A 21,622-nucleotide genomic window follows, 5' to 3' on the forward strand; every position below is an offset into this window, starting at 1 on the left:
GACCTTTGAAAGAATTTGGGGTGAATCCCCCCCTCCTCACATTCAGAGTCTAGACTCCAGTATGTCTAATGGAGAAATTAAAAAAGCGCAATACCCATATTTGTAAGCAAAAAAAAAAAAAGAATAGAAAAGAAAAAAGAAAGAAAACAAGAGGAAAGGAGAGAGGGGACTCAAATGTGGTGTGAGATGGGAGACCTCGAATTCTGGGCCATTCAGAAGATGCGGGCACACCCCGTGACGTGGCTTATAAATACAATTATATTTCCTACAGAGGCCCACCGAAAAGTTTGTTTAGTGAATGCGCAAAGTTAACACGACACTGGAAAAAAAAGCGACCAATGACCATTTTTCACACTTATGACCGTCAACAGCGTTCCCTGCGGTCAGGTGATCAAAATTCAGAGGCTTGGCAACTGACTCACATTTATGACCGTTGCAGTGAACCTGGGATCACGGGATCCCCTTTGATGACCTTCCGATGAGCAAAATCAATGGGGAAAGCCAGATACACTTAACCATGTTTATTTATTTATTTATTTATTTATTTATTTATTTATTTATTTATTTATTTATTTATTTATTTATTTATTTATTTATTTTATTAGACTTATATACCGCCCTTCTCCCGTAGGACTCAGGGCGGTTCACAAGGTTTTTTAAAAACAATAGAACAAATTACAAAAATTAAAAACAATTAAAATGATTACATTAACCTTGAAATAAAACCCCAATTACAATTAAAATACAATTAAAACCCCAGTTAATACTCTCAGTCCAGGCCAGAAAGCTCGAAGAGCCAGGTCTTCAGGTCCCGGCGGAATGAGCGAAGGTCAGGGGCTGTCCTAAGCTCTACAGGTAGCTGGTTCCAAAGGGCCGGTGCACCCACAGAGAAGGCCCTCCCCCTGGGTATTGTCCGCTGGCAATCTTTTACCGGCAGTACCCTGAGAAGACCCTCCCTGTGGGAGCGCACAAGACGAAGTGAGCAGGTGTTCCCTCAGATATCCCGGACCCAAGCCATTTAGGGCTTTATAGGTCATCACCAGCACCTTGAATCCCACCCGGAGGGCAACCGGAAGCCAATGCAGCTCGCAGAGTAGAGGTGTTACATGGGAGTATCGAGAGACTCCCATCACAACTCACGCGGCCGCATTCTGCACCAGCTGAAGCCTCCGAGTAGTCTTCAAGGGCAGCCCCATGTAGAGAGCATTGCAGTAGTCCAATCGGGAGGTCACGAGCGCATGGATGACTGTGCGCAGGGCACTAACTTAATGACTGATTCGCTTAACAGCCGTGGCAAGGAAAGTAGTAAAATGGGGCAAAATTCACTTAGCAGCGGTCTTGATTGGCAGCAAAAATTTGGGGGGGGGGGTGTCAATTGTGGTCCTAGACTGAGGATTACCTCTAGGTGGGGAACCAAACCAAGTGGCCTCTTTCGCAATTGAGAGATGGACGTTTTGTCCATGCACAGATTTTCTATGTGCCATGCAAGGTTTTTTTCCCTCCCGCAATCACCACTGGGGCACCCCAGCTGGATTATGCCATTCCTTTTCACCTTTCTCAGGAATCTATGATTTGCAAACTGTGTTTTGCATGAATTGGTTCTTGGTCTGTGGGGTCCTTGGTGCTCTCTGAGCTTGGCGGTTTTCTTTCAGACGTTTCTTGACCCAACTAGGTAACATCATCAGTGCTGCAAGGGAGGAGAGTTTGTGGAGAAGAGAGGAGGAGGAAGTCAACGACTGTGGGGTCCACTCGGAGAGAGGTGGGGGATTGGCTCAAAGTCACAATTGGCTTTCATGCCTAAGGCAGGATTAGAACTCACCATCTCCTGGTGACCGGCCCAAAGACACCCAGCTGTTTTCATGCCTATGGCAGGACTAGAACTCACCATCTGGTGATTGGTCCAAAGTCACCCAATCAGCTTTCATGTCTAAGGCAGGCCTAGAATTCACTGTCTCCTAGTGATTGGCCCTAAGTCAACCAGCTGGCTTTCATGCCTGCTGTGATTCAGGTCAGCCTGTGATTCCGGCAGCTGAGTCGGATGATTCTGAAGAGGAGGAGGAGGAGGAGGGGTTTGGAGAGCCTTTGGTGTCAGAGGAAGGTTCTGATGCACTGCAGAACTCTCAGCCTGGCCCCTCCTGTCTTGTTCCTCCTCAGACTCAGCTGTGTGAGCATGAGGGATTGGAAGAAGACGATCCACAGCTGGCTCTGTTCAGGGACGCTAGGAGCAGGAGGCAATCTAGCAGAACAGAACAGAGGAAAGCAATGAGGCAACTCGGGAGAAGGCAATGAGAAGCCACGCCTTGGGACTGCTGATAAAAGGGGAATGTGTGGGAGGTGCTGGTTGCTGAACCGTTTGAAGATCTTCTGCTAGAGTCCTGGTCTGTTATTCTTGTTTAACTCTTGTTTAACCTTTTGGTTTAAGTCTTGTTTGAACTTTTCGTTTAACTTTTGCTTGAACTCTTTGTAAATAAATTTGGTTGGGTTTTTTCCAGCCTGTTAATTATAAAAAGGGGTTGTCTCTGACATTCAAACAGGGCCAGTCGTAGGCTGGAACAGAACAGTTTGCTTTCAGCCTCCCACCCCTTATTATTATTATGGAGCAGCTACGTGCTGAGAATGCCCAGGTCACCAAGCAACTCGCTTTGTTGGCAGCTCAGGTGGCTCAATTACAAGCACAGGTCCATGCTGCACCACCACCACCACCATCCAGGAGAAAATGCCAAGTTGTGATGCCGGATAAATTTAATGGCAATCCAGAGATGTTTCCTGCTTTCCTGGGACAGTGCCAGCTACGTATTTATCAGCCTGAGAGCAGCTGATTTCCCCACTGACCGGGATAAGGTGTGGTTTGTGTTAAGCCTTCTCTTTGGAGATGCAGCTCGTTGGGGCACACCTCTGCTGGCCCAACCTACTCCACTGTTGGACAACTTTGTGGGGTTTTGTAATCATATGCGTCTGATGTATGAGGACCCCATAAAGACGCAGACTGCTACCTGATGCCTGAAAGCTCTGAGGCAAGGCCGACGCCCCCTACAGGGCTATATCAGTGATTTTCGGCTGCTTAGCCAGGATTCAGCCTGGAATGAGGCTGCGCTTGTGGATGCTTTCCAGGATGGATTGTGCTTTCCAGGATGGATTGTCGGAGATGTTGGATGAGCTGGCCCGTGTTGATATTCCCTCAGACCTCAATGGGCTGATCCATCTCTGTTTGCGGATCGATGCTCGGTTGCAGCAGCGAGTCGCCGTGCCACCCCAGAGACCCCTGCGACCCCTGTTGTGCGTGAGACCCCGGTTCTAAGGGAGGAGCCAATGGAGCTAGGTGCTGCCAGGCCTCATCTATCGGTGGCAGAAATGAACAGGCGACGTTCGGGGGGATTGTGTTTTTACTGTGGGGACCCTGGGCATTTGGCTGCTTTCTGCCCAAAGAAGCGACGACGAGCGTCAGTGACCGAGTCTGCCCCGAGAAAGCCCCCTACTCCTCTGTCGGGAAACGCCCCGAGCCCGATCTAAAAGGTGTGCTAGGTCGGGCGTCCCACAACAACACTGAGCGACGTCTTTCCGATGCTGCCTGTGGACCTCCACGGCATCTGATATTGGAGGCACGTCTGATCCAAGCCAGAGGGGATTCCAGTCCATGCCTTGATTGACTCTGGGGCCACCACAAATTTTATGGACTCAGCATTTGTGGCCAAATGGGCTGTTCCCCAGTGCCCGGTGGAACTGCCCATGTTAGTGGAGACTATCGATGGTCGAGTGCTCCTGTCTGGGCCAAGTAAGGCTGCCACGCAACCATTATGTATGGCCATCAGTTCCCATGAGGCGTGGCTCCGGAAACATGACCCACAGATCTATTGGTCACAGAACTTGGTCACCTTCCCAAACTTGCAGTGCATGGACCATACCCGCCATATATGTGCCGGCCACGTGGAGGGTTCCCCAGGGGTTTCCTTGCCTTCCGAACTGACTGAATTTGCTGATGTGAACAGTGAGACGGAAGCAGATCAATTACCCCCGCACAGGCCCTATGACTGCCCCATTTAGTCCCTGACGCGCCTCTCCCAGTGGGGCGTTTGTACTCCATGTCAGACCCTGAGTTGGCTGCATTGTGGGACTTTCTGGAGAAGAATTTGGCTCGTGGTTTCATCCGGCCCTCATCCTCACCAGTGTCTGCACCCGTGCTCTTCGTCAAAAAGAAGTCCGGCGAATTGCAGCTTTGCTGCGATTATAGAAAATTAAATGCCATCACGGTGCGCAATTACCCGCTGCCCCTCATCCCTGAACTCTTGGACCGACTCCGGGAGGCTAAGATCTTCACGAAACTGGACCTGCGTGGAGCTTACAACCTTGTCAGAGTTCGGTTGGGTGATGAGTGGAAGACGGCGTTTGGTACTCGATACAGACATTTTGAATACACGGTGATGCCTGACCAACGCCTGACCAATGCCCCCGCCGTGTTCCAGCATTTCATGAATATTTTCCGGGATTTGTTAGATCAGTTTGTCATGATCTACTTAGACAACATCCTGATCTACTCCCCGTCGCGAGAGGTCCACCATCAACATCTCCGTCAGGTCCTGCAGCGACTCCGAGAACATCGGCTGTATGCCAAATTGGAGAAGTGCCAGTTCTACTGGGTGACCATCAATTTTCTGGCTCACCGCATTTCTCCTGAGGGCATCGCCATGGAGCCGTGTAAAGTCGAGTCTTTGCAGAGTTGGCAACCCCCACGTCATGTGAAGGATGTTCAGCGACTTCTTGGGTTTGCCAACTATTATCGAGCTTTCATCCCTGGGTTTGCTACCCTGACAGCCCCCCTCACTCGGCTCCTGCAGAAGAAGACTCGGTTTCAGTGGGACGCTCCAGAACAACGGGCTTTCCAGGCTTTGAAGGAAGCCTTCGTGAAGGACCCCATCTTGAAGCATCCTGACCTGCAACGGCCGTTTGTCGTGGAGGTGGATGCCTCCGACATTGCCATTGGGGCGGTGTTACTCCAGGCAACGATGCCCGGCGGTACCCTCTTCCCTTGCGCGTACCATTCGCGGAAACTGAATCCGTCGGAGCACAACTATACCATCTGGGAGAAGGAGCTGCTGGCCATCAAAGTGGCATTCGAGGCCTGGAGGCATCATCTGGAGGGTGCACGGCATCAAATCGAGGTCCGGACGGACCATAAGAATTTGGAAAGCCTGCAGACCGCTTGGAAATTGAACTGTCAGATTCGGTAGTCTCTTTGCGAGGTTCAATTTCCGAGTCAAGTACATACCCAGCAGTCGCAATCAAAGAGCGGATGCTCTGTCCAGGAAGCCCGAATATTCCCAAGCAGAAGACAAGCTTTGGCCCAGGACAGTGCTCCCCATCGAGTCTTTTGCTGTGGTGTGGGAGCCAATAGATATATGGGCTTGGATCCGGGAGGCATAGCAGCAGGATGTGTGGGTGGCTCAGCGGAAGGAGGAGGTGGGGCGAGATTCTCCTTGGACGGTCACGGATGGACTCTTATTTTATTGTGACCGGCTCTATGTTCCGGGAGGGCCACTCAGGGGACTCATCCTCAGCCAGTGTCACGATAACCCGGCGGCGGGGCATTTTGGCCTGTTCAAGACCCTGAACTTGGTCTCCCATACCTTCTGGTGGCCCCGAGTCCAACACGATGTCCAGGCCTACATCACTTCCTGTATCCCATGTAGGCAGGCCAAGTCAGCGACAGGGGCCACTCCCGGATTACTGCAGCCCTTGCAGACACTCAAAAGTCCCTAGGGGGCTGTGTCCATGGACTTTCTGATGGATAACCCCCATCTTCTGGTTTTACGACAGTGTTTGTGGTGGTGGACATGCTGACCAAGATGGCGCATTTCATCCCATGTCGTGGTTTACTGTCAGCCCACACCACTAATCGTATGTTCATTCAGCAGGTGTTTCAGCTGCACGGCCTCCCTGATAGAGTCATATCTGATAGATGGGGCCCAGTTTACAGCCCGTTTCTGGCAGGAGTTGATCCATGCATTGGATGTCAAGATTTGCCTCTCGTCCACGCATCATCCTCAAACTGACGGGGGGACTGAGAAAGTCATCGGTATTCTAGAGCAATATCTGCGCTGCTATGTCAATGAGCAGCAAAACAATTGGGTGGACTATCTGGCCATAGCTGAATTTGCATTCAACAACTTGCATCACACCTCCACACAGATGACACCGTTCTTGGCCAATGTGGGATATCACCCCTGGTTTTTCCCCCTTTCCCCGTTAGACTCATTGGAGCCGGCAGCGAACAACTACATGGCAGAGTTACAGGCAATCCATTGAATGGTGCAGCGACAGTTAGAGAAGGCCAAGGCCGATTACAAAAGGTTTGCTGATCAGTCGAGGCGGGATACGCCTCCACTGTTGGTGGGAGATCGGGTCTGGCTGTCCACCAGGAACCTACCGTCAACCCGGCCAGCTAAGAAGTTAGACCACCGATATTTAGGACCGTTCCCAATTGAGGCTGTCATCAATCCGGTCACCTATCGCTTAACTTTGCCATGTTCCCTGCATGTGCATCCGGTCTTTCATCGGTCTCTGTTGGTCCCTGAGCAACTGGCGTGTCCACTCCGCCAAGCAGAACCTCCCCCACTGGAACATCGTGATGAAGACAGCGCCCCCGAGTACGAGGTCGCCAGCATCAGGGACTCCCATTGGCTGAAAGGTTGTTTCCAGTACCTGATCGAATGGAAAGGCTACGGACCAGAGTTGTTCACCTGGGAAGACATGACCACCGTTCATGCTCCTGCTTTGGTGTCTGCCTTTCATGAACAATTCTCATCTCGACCACATCCGGATTGGCAGACCCGGGGGAAGGGCCCTACGGTGCGGGATAGTGTTGTGATTCAGCGTCAGCCTGTGGTTCCGGCAGCCGAGTCGGATGATTCTGAAGAGGAGGAGGAGGAGGAGGAGGGGTTTGGAGAGCCTTTGGTGTCAGAGGAAGGTTCTGATGCACTGCAGAACTCTCAGCCTGGCCCCTCCTGTCTTGTTCCTCCTCAGACTCAGCTGTGTGAGCAAGAGGCAATCTAGCAGAACAGAACAGAGGAAAGCAATGAGGCAACTCGGGAGAAGGCAATGAGAAGCCACGCCTTGGGACTGCTGATAAAAGGGGAATGTGTGGGAGGTGCTGGTTGCTGAAGGCAACCGTTTGAAGATCTTCTGCTAGAGTCCTGGTCTGTTATTCTTGTTTAACTCTTGTTTAACCTTTTGGTTTAAGTCTTGTTTGAACTTTTCGTTTAACTTTTGTTTGAACTCCTTGTAAATAAATTTGGTTGGGTTTTTTCCAGCCTGTTGATTATAAAAAGGGGTTGTCTCTGACATTCAAATAGGACCGGTTGTAGGCTGGAACAGAACAATGCCTAAGGCAGGGCTAGAACTCACTGTCTCCTGGTTATCTTATCTGCTAGACCAGACATGTCAAACTTGCGACATCAGATGATGTCGCGCAACGTATCGGGACAATTTTGCCATTGCCGGCAATTGGGTGGGCGCGGCTTCCGCGTGATGCATCCGGCCGGCGGGCTGGAAGTTTGATACCCCTGTGCTAGACCAAACTGGTTCATCTTACAATCTTTCTTGTCAAATACCGGCTATCTTTTTTGCCCTATTTTATCACAAACATCAATGGTGGGTAAGAAGTTCAACCATGGGACAAGTCATTGTTGAGCAATCAAGGAAGTAGAGAGATAAAAGACATACAGAGGAATATAACACAAGCCATGCAAGAACAGTCACATCAACACAAGGAGAGGTCTATTACAAACCATGGAATTCCACACCAATGTCCTTTCATCTGTGCCAGTACTGATACGTTCATTTGCTTCTTCGTAGTTTGGGGATTTTTCTAGTTCTCTAGAAGATCCTTTTAGAGTTTTTATTACTAGATTCTCTTTGAAAAAGACATCTTGTATTTATCAATCTATGCAGAAAGATTCTGCCGGCTAAAGATTGTGATGTTTACCTGGCCAATGAAGGAGCCTCATCCCACAAGTATAGAATAGAACAGGGCTCTTCAAACTTGGCAACTTTAAAGACTTCAACTCCCAGAATTCCTCAGCCAGGAATTCTGGGAGTCGAAGTCCACAAGTCTTAACGTCGCCAGGTTTGAAGACCCCTGGAATAGAATAACAGAGTTGGAAGGGACCGTGGAGGTCTTCTAATCCAACCCGCTGCTCAGGCAGGGAACCCTAGACCAGATGGCTGCCCAATCTCCAGTGTTGGAGTATTCACAGCTTCTGGAGGCAGGTTGTTCCACTGGTTAATTGTTCTCACTGTCAGGAAATTTCTCCTTAGTTCTAAGTTGCTTCTTGTCCTGCCTCCAGGTGCTTTGGAGAATAGCTTGACTCCTCCTTTGGGGCAACCCCTGAGATGCTGGAAGACTGCTATCATATCCCCCCTCGTCCTTCTCTTCATTAAACTAGACATACCCAATTCCAGCAACTGTTCCTGATACGTTTGAGTCTCCAGTCCCCTAATCATCTTTGTTGCTCTTCTCTGCACTCTTTCTAGAGTCTCAACATCTTTTTTACATCGTGGTGACCAAAACTGGATGGAGTTTTGGCTAACGCTCTGAAACTGGAAAGCATTACAGGGGGTCCTCAACTTACTGTAGGTCCTCAACACAGGATTCTTGTGAAGCAAGGTAGCTGTTAAGTGAGCTTTACCCCATTTTATGACCTTGCTTGCCAGAGTTGTTAAATGAATCACTGCAGTTGTTTTAAGTTAGTAACATGGGTGTTAAATGAACATGGCTCCCCTCCATTGATTTTGCTTGTGAGAAGGTTGCAAAAGGGGATTATGGGACTCTGGGACACTGCAACCGTCATAAATATGAGTCAGTTGCCAAGCATTCGAATTTTGATCATGTGACAATGGGGATGTTGCAATGGTTGTTCAATGTGAAAAATGGTCGTTAAGTCACTTTTCCCAGTGCTTTTGTAACTTTGAACAGTCACTAAACGAACTGTGGTAAGTCAATTACAACCTGTAGTGAATAGTGGCTTCTGCTTGTTAGAAGTTTGCAAAAGGGTCCAAATTTTGATCATGTGATCATGGGGATGCTGCCATGGTTATGAAGTATGAAAAATGGTCATGATTATCCCAAAGGTGCTTTTTTCCAGAAGGCAACTGGACTTTTTTGTTTTGCTTTGAAGACATTTCGCTTCTCCTCCAAGAAGCTTCTTCAGGTTCTGACTGAATGGTGGGGAGTGGAAGGATTTATACTCCTTCCAGACAGCTGGTCATTTGTATTCTTTTAGAGTAGGGGGTCTTCAAACCTGGCCCTTTTATGACTTGTGGACTTCAACTCCCAGAATTCCTCAGCAGCGTGCCTGGCTGAGGAATTCTGGGAGTTGAAGTCCACAAGTTATAAAAGGGGCAAGTTTGAAGACCCCTGTTTTAGAGAGTCGCTGAGTGGTGCGAATGGGTGTGTCAGTTATAAATCCATCTGGTGGTGATACTATCTATCCCACATTTTTCTAGCTCACCAAGAAGTAGGTTGAATGCCTTGTTGAAGTCTAAGTATACTATGTCTACAGCATTTCACTGGTCTACTAATTTAGTCAAAGAATTAAATAAGATTGATTGGCTTTTTAACAAACCTGTAATGTATTGGGATTTTTACTTGAACTGTTTCACATGTCTGTTTGAATGCTCCTTAAGGTTGCTCCAGTTCCAGCAGCACGTATCTTGTCAATTTAAGATTTACCTGAACTTCCCCTCCATGCTGGGCATGTTGCTGCAGAAACTGCCAGAGAGAGAATTCTAAGCAGTGTTGTCATGGGTTCACACCGGGTGGCTGAAAGATAGCCTAGGACCAGAGGTCCAGAGCTACTTCACACGGAGACATGAGCTTTCAGCTCATAAAGGCTGCATCTTATTGGGGGAGTAGGGTTATTGTCCCCAGTTCATTAAGGCACCATGTGCTTCAGTCTCTTCATGAAGGCCATCTGGGGATAGTCCGGATGAAGGCACTGGTACAGAGCTACCTTTGATGGCCAGGATTAAATAAAGCTATCGAAGCCCAAGTTTATGGGTGTTACACATGTGTACAATCCAGGCCAGAGATGCCACAGGTCCCTGTCCACCGATGGGAGGAAGCTTATACACTGTGCTCAAGGATTCACATTGACTTCGCTGGGCCCTTTCAGGGACAGTTATTTTTGATAGCAGTCGACAGCCACCTGAGTGGTGCGAATGGGTGTGGAGCCTTCTTGGAACTCCCTAAAAGGACTGTGTTGTAGACTGGAGATAGATGATGTTGTATCCCTCCCCCTCTGTTGAGGGAGGGCTCTTCAATTTGGACACTGATGGTCTCTTTGAACGTCTTCAAATAAAAACAAGGAAGTCCAGTTGCCTCTTGAAAAACCACATTTGGGACAACCAGCGAAGAATCTCCAGAGAGATTTGTTCATAAGTTGTTACAGGCAGAGCTCGACTTTCCAAACGCGACCAGAATTTCCAGTGTGAAAACGGGTCGTAAGTCCCTTTGGTAAATTCTGCTGTAGCTTCGAACGGTCTCTAAACGAATGGTTGTACGTCGAGGACAAACCTATCCTGCCTACCGTATTGTGTCAGTTTACAAGAAGATCACCTACAGCAGGGGTAGGCAACCTTTCCTCTTTTATGACTCGTGGACTTCAACTCCCAGAATTCCTGAGCCAGCCATGCTGAGGGGAAAGGGAGAGTTTCCAAGCTGAGCCACGCTGGCTCAGGAATTCTGGGAGTTGAAGTCCACGAGTCACAAAGGGGCCATAGTTCCCCCATGCTGGCTCAGGAATTCTGGGAGTTGAAGTCCACGAGTCATGAAGGGGCCATAGTTCCCCCATGGTGGCTCAGGAATTCTGGGAGTTGAAGTCTACGAGTCATGAAGGGGCCATAGTTCCCCCTTGGTGGCTCAGGAATTCTGGGAGTTGAAGTCCACGAGTCACGAAGGGGCCATAGTTCCCCCATGCTGGCTCAGGAATTCTGGGAGTTGAAGTCCACGAGTCACGAAGGGGCCATAGTTCCCCCATGGTGGCTCAGGAATTCTAGGAGTTGAAGTCCACGAGTCATGAAGGGGCCATAGTTCCCCCATGCTGGCTCAGGAATTCTAGGAGTTGAAGTCCACGAGTCATGAAGGGGCCATAGTTCCCCCATGCTGGCTCAGGAATTCTGGGAGTTGAAGTCCACGAGTCACGAAGGGGCCATAGTTCCCCCATGGTGGCTCAGGAATTCTAGGAGTTGAAGTCCACGAGTCATGAAGGGGCCATAGTTCCCCCATGCTGGCTCAGGAATTCTGGGAGTTGAAGTCCACGAGTCATGAAGGGGCCATAGTTCCCCCATGGTGGCTCAGGAATTCTAGGAGTTGAAGTCCACGAGTCATGAAGGGGCCATAGTTCCCCCATGCTGGCTGAGGAATTCTGGGAGTTGAAATCCTCAAGTCATGAAGGGGCCATAGTTCCCCCATGCTGGCTCAGGAATTCTGGGAGTTGAAGTCCATGAGTCACGAAGGGGCCATAGTTCCCCAATGCTGGCTCAGGAATTCTGGGAGTTGAAGTCCACCAGTCATGGCCAAAGTTTCCCCCATGTTGGCTGGCTCAGGAATTCTGGGAGTTGAAGTCCACCAGTCATAAAAGAGCCAAGGTTGCCTACCCCTGACCTACAGCTTTGATTTGTGTTTCTCTACCGCATGTCTGGCCAAAAGAAAGGACACTGGAGGCCTGCAAAATCGAGGGGAAAATCGCGGCATGGAAACGGCTGATACACGGATGTGGAAAGCCCAAGAATGTAAAAATAAAAATCAAATCAAATAAAGGATGTGCATGCTTCAGTAACATCCAACCAACTTCATCGAGCATGCTCTGTCAACTCGCCACTGCCCCCCCGGCTGACGGTTCCTTTTCAATCTGGCTTTGTTTTCTTTACCCCCCCAATTTTTTTCTCTTACCGATGGTACAATGCTCTCCGTTCCAGCCGGGGCTGCATTCGCACTTGCCGTCTCGACAGGTCCCGTGTTCATTGCAGCGTGGGTGACACGCTCGCTGGTCACAGGAGGCCCCCATCCAGCCCTCTTCGCAGCGGCAGGTGCCCCCGACACAGGTGCCGTGGACCCCACAGTCGGCCGCGCAGATCTCTGCGGAGGAGAGAGGAAAAAGGACCGGGGGGGGGGAGAAGTGGAGGGGCAGTGGGGTAAAAAGAAAGGGGTCAGGATGGAGGGGGGAGAAAGGCATTGTTATAAAAAATAATAATAAAAAAAGCAAGCCACAGTTCACTAGGTTATTCTGATGGGGGAAATGAAAGGGATTCTTGCGGCTTGGAAGACTAATCCCCTTTCGACGTTAAGAATCTAATAAGCAGATTACAAAGAAGAGGGGAAAAGGAGATGGACATGGTTTGGTGGGATCCACTGGTGCATGAACCTCCTTTTTGAAACTTTCTAATACGATCTCACACACACACACACGCACACACAAAGGCATAGCCGTGGCTTTTTTTGCCCACCGGGCTGAATCCAAAGGAGGGGTCTTTCAAGAGTAAAGGAACAAAAGTCACTTTTTAATTAAAAACTAGTTGAGTGTAAAGACAATCGGCTGCTAAATCGCTTGAAAATAAAGTTAAGTGTAGCTGGCAAAGTCTATTTGCAGTGGGTTATCGCTCTGGTTACGGATCTGGGGCCGTTGGAACGTTACTTTTTTTTTCTTTTTTCTTTTCCCCCCTTTGTGGTCAGCACCGTGAACCTTCACAAAAGATGCTTTATTGGGCTCTGAAATGTTTGGGAGAGCTTTCAAATTTTGTGTTCTCTCTAGGATACACACAGGGCAGGCCTCCTACAGTACTGTGTACCCTCTAAGAAAGCTGAAGTCAAAATGCACCAGCCAGATCAGGGACCTCTTGAAATGGCGACTTAGGAAATCCACAACAGTTTTTGTCTGTCCATCTACCTGCCTATCAACTCAAGGACATTGGAATCCTTCCTTCCTTCCTTCCTTCCTTCCTTCCTTCCTTCCTTCCTTCCTTCCTTCCTTCCTTCCTTCCTTCCTTCCTTCCTTCCTTCCTTCCCACCCTAGACGGTATCTCTTTACTCTCCTACCATCGGGTAGGAGATATAGGAGTATAGCCAGCCGCACCAACAGGCTGAAAAACAGCTTTTATCCGTGGGCTGTTAGGCTTTTGAATGAGAAATAACTTGTGTGAATTTTATGCAGAATTGACTTGGGAGGCCGGTGTGTGGTGTAGTTGATTCACATGGTGTAGTAAGATGGAAGGTTTGTTGTCACTGTGTGTTGGGGGGTGGGAGCACAAAGGGAGGCTCAGCTAATCTCAATGTACACATAGTTGTACTTTGACAATAAAGGTTCATTTCATTTCCTTCCTTCCTTCCTTCCTTCCTTCCTTCCTTCCTTCCTTCCTTCCTTCCTTCCTTCCTTCCTTCCTTCCTTCTCATCCACCCACACATCTACTCATCCATCCACCCACCCACCCACATCCATCCATCCATCCACCCCGGACATTACATCAGCAAGGTCCACCTGGCTGCAATTCAGGAGGAATTTTTGAGAACCTCGCGAGAATTCAGCGTTTCAGAACGGCCGATTTGTAGTCAAGCGCCATTCGCATCGTCACTTCAAGCACATTTCGGGGGGGGGAAAAAAAGAACAAATCTGTTTTTAGGCAAATTGCTTCGACAAAAGAAAACTGGCTGAAAACAATTGTTCTTCATTTAAGAAAAGCTGCTTTTGAAGGGGATCTATCAACTGCCAGTTTGAAGAAGAAGAAAAAAAAGGCCACGGAGAGGTGAGGGGCTTAGTCATCGCATGACTCCTTTTAAATGCCTTTCATTTCCCTCCAGGACAAATTTTTAACTCCAGTAAATGAGAATGACTCATTTTTTCCTCTTTTACCTGGTCTAATAAAAAACAAAAACAAAATCAGAATATTTAGTGAAGCGTGCTGAAACTCCAGAAACTTAGTAGTAGTAGTAGTAGTAGTAGTAGTAGTAGTAACAACAACAACAACAACAACAACAACAACAACAACAACAATAATAATAATAATAATAATAATAATAATAATAATAATAATAATAATAATATTGTTGGAACATAACACCCCCAGACTTAACAATTGTCGATAAGAAAGACAAAAATGTCTGGATAGTGGACGTGGCAGTGCCTGGAGACAGCAGAATAGACGAGAAAGAACTGGAGAAGATAACAAAATACAAAGACCTACAAATAGAAATAGAAAGACTGTGGCAAAGGCAAGCAAGGGTAGTGCCAATAGTAATAGGCGCCTTGGGTGCAATCCCAAAACAACTGGAGCACCACTTGCACACCGTTGGCATTGACAAATTCACCATCAGTCAATTGCAAAAGGCGGCCTTACTAGGAACTGCTTCCATCCTGCGACGATATCTGCAATAACATCAAACATCCACATCTGCCCATCCCAGGTCCTTGGTAAGGACTCGATAGGTAGACAAAAATGCCAAATCCAGTCTGAACATCTGGCTGACTGTGCGATGATCAATAATAATAATAATAATTTTGAATATTGGCATCCTAAACTCCGTGCCTATAATTTGGAGTGAATGTTATTTTGAACAAGGATGCTTGTTCCTTCCTCGTAAATAACACATGCTATTTCTTCACTCCCGTGTATGACAACACCCCCCCCCCCCCCCCCGAGGTCACAAATCAAAACACAGCCTTTTCCTGCTCTGCATTTGTTAACACTCACACCCCGGCTCACTCTTTTTTTTTTTGTAAGCAAGCAGCACAAAATTACACCCAACCCTTTGCTCTTCCGACTTCATCTTTCATGGAGCTACTTCTGATGTTAACATTATTATTGTTTTGTGCCTCCCGGCCAAAAGCCTCCGCTAAGGTGCTTGGTAAACGCTCGCTCATTTCTCCAAGTCAACTTCAAACTCCCAAAGATGGATTTGTGCGTTATTCAACTAAAAAGGTAAATTCTCCTTCGGGTCAAACTTGAGCGAGTAATGCTTGAATAACTTTTTTCTTTTGCAGCCATAGAGAAATGGCTTGGTCAGTTCCTTCTTTGGGATTTTTTTTTTAAAAACCTTCCTTTTAGCCTCCATAAAAATATAGAAAAATGAAGGTGAAAAATGAACTATTGTTCCATCTTCCTTTTGAGTTTTTTTTAAAAAAGTATTCTTATTGCTTTAATTTTTATTGGACGATGGACATGTGGTATATCCCAAGCATGTTTTAAACTCAGTTATGGGTAGACCTCGGCTTACGATCACAATGGAGCCCAAAACGTATGTTGTTAAGTGAGACATTTCTTAAATGAGTTTAGCCCCGTTTTATGACTTTTCTTTCCACGTCTGTTAAGTGAATCAAGGCAGTTATTAAATTAGTAACGCGGCTGTTAAGTGATTCTGGCTTCCCCATTGACTTTGCTGGTCAGAAGGTCGCAAAAGGGGATCACGTGACCCCGGGACACACTGCAACTGTCATAAATATGAGTCTGTTGCCAAGCGCCCGAGTTTTGATCATCTGACCCCGGGGATGCTGCAACGGTCGTAAGTGTGAAAAAAAATGATCATAAATCATTTCTTTCAGAGCTGTGGCAATCCGTTTATGACCTTCACCGGTCTATCAAGCAAAGGAAAACTCAGTAAGATCATAAGCACAGTCGCACTTTCACTTAGTGACCACCTAACGTCTGAATGGCTGGTCCAAATTGTGGTCACTAAATGAGGACTATCTTTATTTAGCAACAGCAACAGCACTTAAGACTTATATCCCGCTTCACAGTGCTTTAAAACCTTCTGTAAGTCAGCATGTTGCCCCTGAAAATCTGGGTCCTCATTTTACCAACCTCGGAAGGATGGAAGGCTGAGTCAACCTTGAGCCGGTCAGGATCGAACTCCTGGCAGTGGGCAGTGAGTTAGCCTGCAGTACTGCATTCTAAACACTGCGCCACCACAGCTTGCTCCTTCCTTCCTTCCTTCCTTCCTTCCTTCCTTCCTTCCTTCCTTCCTTCCTCCCTCCCTCCCTCCCTCCCTCCCTCCCTCCCTTCTGGCCCTTAAACTTATATACTGCTTCATAGTGCTTTACAGCCCTCTCTAAGCATTTTACAATGTCATCATATTGCCCCCCAAACAATGTGAATCCTCACTTTACCGACCACGGAAGGATGGAAAGCTGACTCAACCTTGAGCTGGTCAGGATTGAACTCCTGGCAGTGGGCAGATTGCCTGCACTGTAACAACTGCGCCACCAGGGCTCCTATTTAACCATTCCCTGCATATTTTCTCCTTGGCAAAAGGGAAGAAGACAGCCACTTGTAATTCATATCGATTTCATCCCAAGCCTGGATCACAACAGACTTGCCTTGTAGGAACTCAGGAACAGCGAGATCTAGAACAAAGGTCCCCAATCCCCGGGCTGAGGACCAGAACCGGGCTGCGGCATGCCAGCAACCGGTTCCCACAAACAAGCAAAGCCCCATCTGCGGGATGCAGGCAGGACACAAAATCACGCACCTTCCGGTCTGGGGAAAAACCTCTCTCCACAGAAGCGGTCCCTGGTGCCCAAACGGTTGGGGCACCTCTGATCTAGAGCAGGGCTTTTCAACCTTTTCACCCATCGTACCACTTTTAGGATATGGCAACATCTGAGTACCACCAGTCGCCTAGCAAGGTGTCAAAAACTTGATGACCAAAAAAAAAAAAAAGGAAAAAAGTGATGAAGTGCAGGTAGTCCTCGACTTACAACAGTTCGCTTAGTGACTGTTCGAAGTTACAATGGTACTGGAAAAAGTGCCCCCCAAGCCACAGCCAAGCAAGACGCCTGCCTGCCCGCCCGGCGGCGCTCTTCCTCCTGTCCGAGGTTTTCATTGTTGTGAGCATTTCTGTTGAGGATTGGCAGCAGGGGTGGGGTGGGGGGGGGTGTTTGGTTTTTATTCCCCACCCCCACCCCTGTCTGCTGGGTGGTTGCAGCAGGTTTTGGTCGCTTCACATGACCCTGGGACACTGTGACCATCATAACCATGAATCAGTTGCCAAGCATCTGAATGTAAATCACAAGACCCTGGAGATGCTGCAACATTCCAGCTGATCGGTGCTTCTTCTGGGCTCAGCGAAAGTGCTAGGATCAGTGCTGAGCTCCAGCTGGATCCTGGTGCTGATCCTGGCACTTCCGCTGAGCCCCGACAGCCCTGCAGCTCCAGCCGTCTTTCGCTCGGGCTTGTGCGGTGCTGCCACCAGTTCAGCTCATTCCCCTCCCCTGCTACCACTTTTCTAGGATGGTCGCGTACCACCTGCCAGGTACCAATGTACCACAGGTGGTACCCGTACCACTGGTTGAAAAGCCCTGCTCTAGAAGATCCCCCATTGTCCTTCTACAACCAGACCGACACCTAAAGGTTCAACCAAAGTAAATTCACAGGTGCAATTACCAGTGGAGCAGTCGTGCCCAGTCCAGTTGGGATCACAGGTGCATAGTCCGGTTTCGGATAGAAAGGTTCCGTGGCCCGAACACTGATCCAGACAAGTGGCTCTCGGGGTCTCGCAGTTGGCCCCTCCCCAGCCCACGGAACAGTGGCATTCCCCTCTCACACACACGCCACGTCCTGAGCAGGTGGGATCCATGCAGTCCACTGCAAAAGAAGGAAGAGAAAAAAAATGCAAATGTGAACATCCCGGTATCTAATTTGGCATTGTTAACCACTGGATTTCGTCTCCTGCAAGAGGCTGAGGAAATGGCCTTGGGGGAAAGAGAAGGGAAGAGAGAGACGCTAAGACAGCAACCAGCTACGAGGAACACGAGTCCTGAGCTGGAATGTAACGTGAGTAAGCTCCTCCTTAGCTCATTGCAGGTAGTCCTCAACTTACAGCCGCAACTGAGCCCAAACTTTCCATTGCTAAGGCGAGACGGTTCTTAAGTGAGTTCTGCCCCATCTCGTGATCTTTCTTCCCATAGCCCAGGGGTATGCTGACTCAGGAATTCTGGGAGTTGAAGTCCATAAATCATAAAATAGCCGAGGTTGCCTACCCCTGCCATAGCCGTTAAGTGAATCGCTGCAGTTGTGAAGTTAGTAACGTGGGTCTTAAGTGAATCTGGCTTCCCCATTGACTTTCCTTGACAGAAGCTGGCAAACAGGGATTGCGTGACTTAGGGACACCACAACTGTCATAAATATGAAGTATTCAATTCAATTCAATTCTATATACCATTCAATTCTATTGTATACTGTTCTGTTCTATATTCTGTTCTATTCTATATACTGTATACTGTATTCTATTCTGCTCTGTTCTATTCTGTATACTGTATTCTATTCTATTCTGTATAATATATTCTATTTTATGCCAATTCTAATTGTATTCTGTATACTCTATTCTATTGTATACTATTCTGTTCTATTCTGTATACTGTATATTCTATTCTATTCTATTCTATTCTATTCTATTCTATTCTATTCTATTCTATTCTATTCTATTCTATTCTATTCTATTCTATTCTATTCTATTCTATTCTATTCTATTCTATTCTATTCTATTGCCTAGCATCTGAATTTTAATCGTAAGACCATGGGGATGCGGCAAAGGTCGTAAGTATGAAAAATGGTCATGTCAGTGCCCTTGTAACTGTGAATGGTCACTCAACAAATGGTTGTAAGTCAAGGACTACCTGCTATAGAGGAAGGGGAAGCGCATTCAGTCTTCCAAGCTTCTGCTCCTTTAGCTTTATATAATGAATGAGTTCTGTGATTTCCTTGAGGTCTCCCATCCCAGTCCTGACAGTTACAACAATTAACCAGTGGAACAACCTGCCTCTAGAAGCGGTGAATGCTCCAACACTGGAAGTTTTTAAGAAGAGACTGGACGGCCATTTGTCTGAAATGGCATAGGGTTTCCTGCCTGAGCCGGGGGTTGGACTAGATGACCTCCAAGGTCCCTTCCAACTTCTTCTCCTTCTCCTCCTCCTCCTCCTCCTCCTCCTCCTCCTCCTCCTCCTCCTCCTCCTCCTCCTCCTCCTCCTCCTCCTCTTCTTCTTCTTCTTCTTCTTCTTCTTCTTCTTCTTCTTCTTCTTCTTCTTCTTCTTCTCCTTCTCATTATTATTATTATTATTATTATTATTATTATTATTATTATTATTATTATTATTATTATTATTATTATTATTATTATTATTATTATTATTATTATGCAATTGCAATAGCTGAATATTGTAAGCCATCCAGAGTTACCCCTGTGGTAAGGTGGATTTGGGGGGAGGGGGGAAACAATAAATTTGATAAAGAAATAGAAAAGCACTTTCACACACCTCCTTGTTCCTACCTGGACAGGAAACAGGTGAGGTTAGGCAGGTGGTGGGTCAGCTTCTGGAGATTAGCCAAAGCTGGGCAGGTGCTCCCACTTGCTGCAAGCCCCCCCCCGAGAGTCGAAGCCCGCCCCTCTGAACGTGGCCAAGGTTGAGGAACACTGTGCAAGACATCCCAGCTAAGGGCTTTCAAAGTGGGCTTCATTTTTATCAGCCCAAATTGCGTTAGGAGCCGTTCTTACCCTTCGGCAGACGGGCTGTTCAGCCCTCCGGAGACGCACGTCTGCGTGCTCGCAGACGAGTTATTAATGTGGCAACTCTTCCGCGCCTCCCTTAGGGACCATCAGCAAGGCGAGGAGGCTGGCTTTATAAATCTCTGGCACTTTTTGCACGTGTGAACGGGGAAGGCTTGGCAGTCCTGACAGCTTCCACCTCCTCCCTTTCCCCCCCACCCACCCCCCAATCAAGGAGCAAACAGGGAAAAAGGTTGGGAGCTGCCCTGCCCGTCCCTGAAGTGCTTAGCAGATGGTTGAGTCGTGGAGAACAAAGATTGCCGGATAAGTGACAAGGGGCTTCGGTGGGGCCATTAATCATCCCCACCGAAGAAGGCCCACTCAGGGGGAAAGGGAGCGGGGAAGGGGGTCTCCATCACAGAAGGCGGGAACGCGCTGCTAGCTCAGCGTTAACGCGGGGCCGGAGGAGAGGGAGGCGTGCGGGCGAGGACACGCCATTCATCATAAAGCCAGGGCCATTTTTCATGTCCAAACGAGCCCTTTCATGCCACGGCGGCCTGAACAATTGCGGCTTTAATCTTAGCCTCGCTGGCCCGGATTGCTTAGACGCTCTGCACCGTGGCCAGCCTTCCGAGATCTCTCTATCTTTCTTTTCCTTCCTTCCTTCTCCCTTTCTTTCCTTCCTTCCTTCTTGTTCCATTTTCCTTCCTTCCTTCCTTCCTTCCTTCATTCCTTCCTTCCTTCCCTCCTTCCTTCCTTACTCTGCCTTTTGTTCTTACCTTTTCCTTCCTTCCCATTCCTTTTTCTTTCCTAACTTCTCTTTTCTTTCTTTCCTTCTTTTTTCTTCCTTCCCTTCCTTCCCCTTCCTTCCTTCCTTCTTTCCTTTTCCTTCCTTCCTTCCCATTCCTTTTCCTCCCAACTTCTTTCTTCTTTTTCCTTCCCTTCTTTATTGCCTTCCTTCCTTCCTCTTTCTTTCCTTTTTCTTTCTTTCTTTCTTTTCTTTCTTTCTTTCTTTCTTTCTTTCTTTCTTTCTTTCTTTCTTTCTTTCTTTCTTTCTTTCTTTCTTTCTTTCTTTCTTTCTTTCTTTCTTTCTTTCTTTCTTTCTCTTTCTTTCTTTCTTTCTTTCTTTCTTTCTTTCTTTCTTTCTTTCTTTCTTTCTTTCTTTCTTTCTTCCTTCTTTCTTTCTTTCTTTCTCTTTCTTTCTTTCTTTCTTTCTTTCTTTCTTTCTTTCTTTCTTTCTTTTCTTTCTTTCTTTCTTTCTTTCTTTCTTTCTTTCTTTCTTTCTTTCTTTCTTTCTTTCTTTCTTTCTCTTTTTTGCAAACACTTTCATCCATCTCTCTCTTTCTCCCACTCTCTGTGTTCTCTCCCCTCCCCACTCCAATTTCCCCCAAAAAAGAATTGTATACTTTAAAATCCAGTTCCTCAGCAAGGTTAGTGGCTGAGCCCTGAAAGAGACATTCTGGGACTTCTTTCCATGAATGAAAGTTAGGGAAAAAAAGGAATGGGAAGGAAGGAAGGAAGGGAGGGAGGGAGGGAGGGAGGGAGGGAGGGAGGGAGGAAGGAAGGAAGGAAGGAAGGAAGGAAGGAAGGAAGGAAGGAAGGAAGGAAGGAAGGAAGGAAAAGGAAAGAAAGAAGCTACGACTCTTGGCACAATCCACTGGGAATATATGAGTGCCAAGCCCATATACAAACAAACAAACAAACAAAAAAAAGGCAAAACAAGAGGAACATGACTAAAGTTCCTAAAATTCAGGTGAGAGTGGGCACATCAAGCCTTTATTCTTTAATTGCAAAATTCAGACTATTCGGACAGCTTATTATGCCAAGACAGACCATAATTTAGGTGGGCCCAGAAGAACAGAATGGACCTGGACCTACATGAATTTTGTCTTTACGCAAAGACAGTGCAAAATAATGGCTGATCATTTGCACACACGCAAAAGGAGAAACCAGGTTTCAACAACTCATCAAAGAGAGAAGCAACCTGGAATTAAGGAGAAACTTCCTGACAGTGAGGACAATTAACCAGTGGAACAGCTTGCCACCAGAAGCTGTGAATGCTCCAACAATGGAGGTTTTTAAAGAAGAGACTGCACAACC

General features: G+C 47.4%; 1 protein-coding gene across 1 annotated transcript in view; it reads right to left on the reverse strand.

The window, feature by feature from the left end:
- The window catches only part of TENM4 (teneurin transmembrane protein 4), a 315,526-nt gene that overhangs the window by 83,003 nt on the left and 210,901 nt on the right, over positions 1-21,622 (reverse strand). Inside the window, exons 11-12 of the mRNA XM_081327781.1 lie at positions 17,425-17,625; positions 11,945-12,130 (exon numbers count right to left, since the gene is read on the reverse strand). Coding sequence (XP_081183907.1) covers positions 11,945-12,130; positions 17,425-17,625 — 387 coding nt within the window. The remainder of the gene's footprint in view (positions 1-11,944; positions 12,131-17,424; positions 17,626-21,622) is intronic.

This window comes from Vipera berus, assembly GCF_964194415.1.
Source record: "Vipera berus genome assembly, chromosome: 4".
In the NCBI taxonomy this organism is placed as follows: Eukaryota; Metazoa; Chordata; class Lepidosauria; order Squamata; family Viperidae; genus Vipera; species Vipera berus.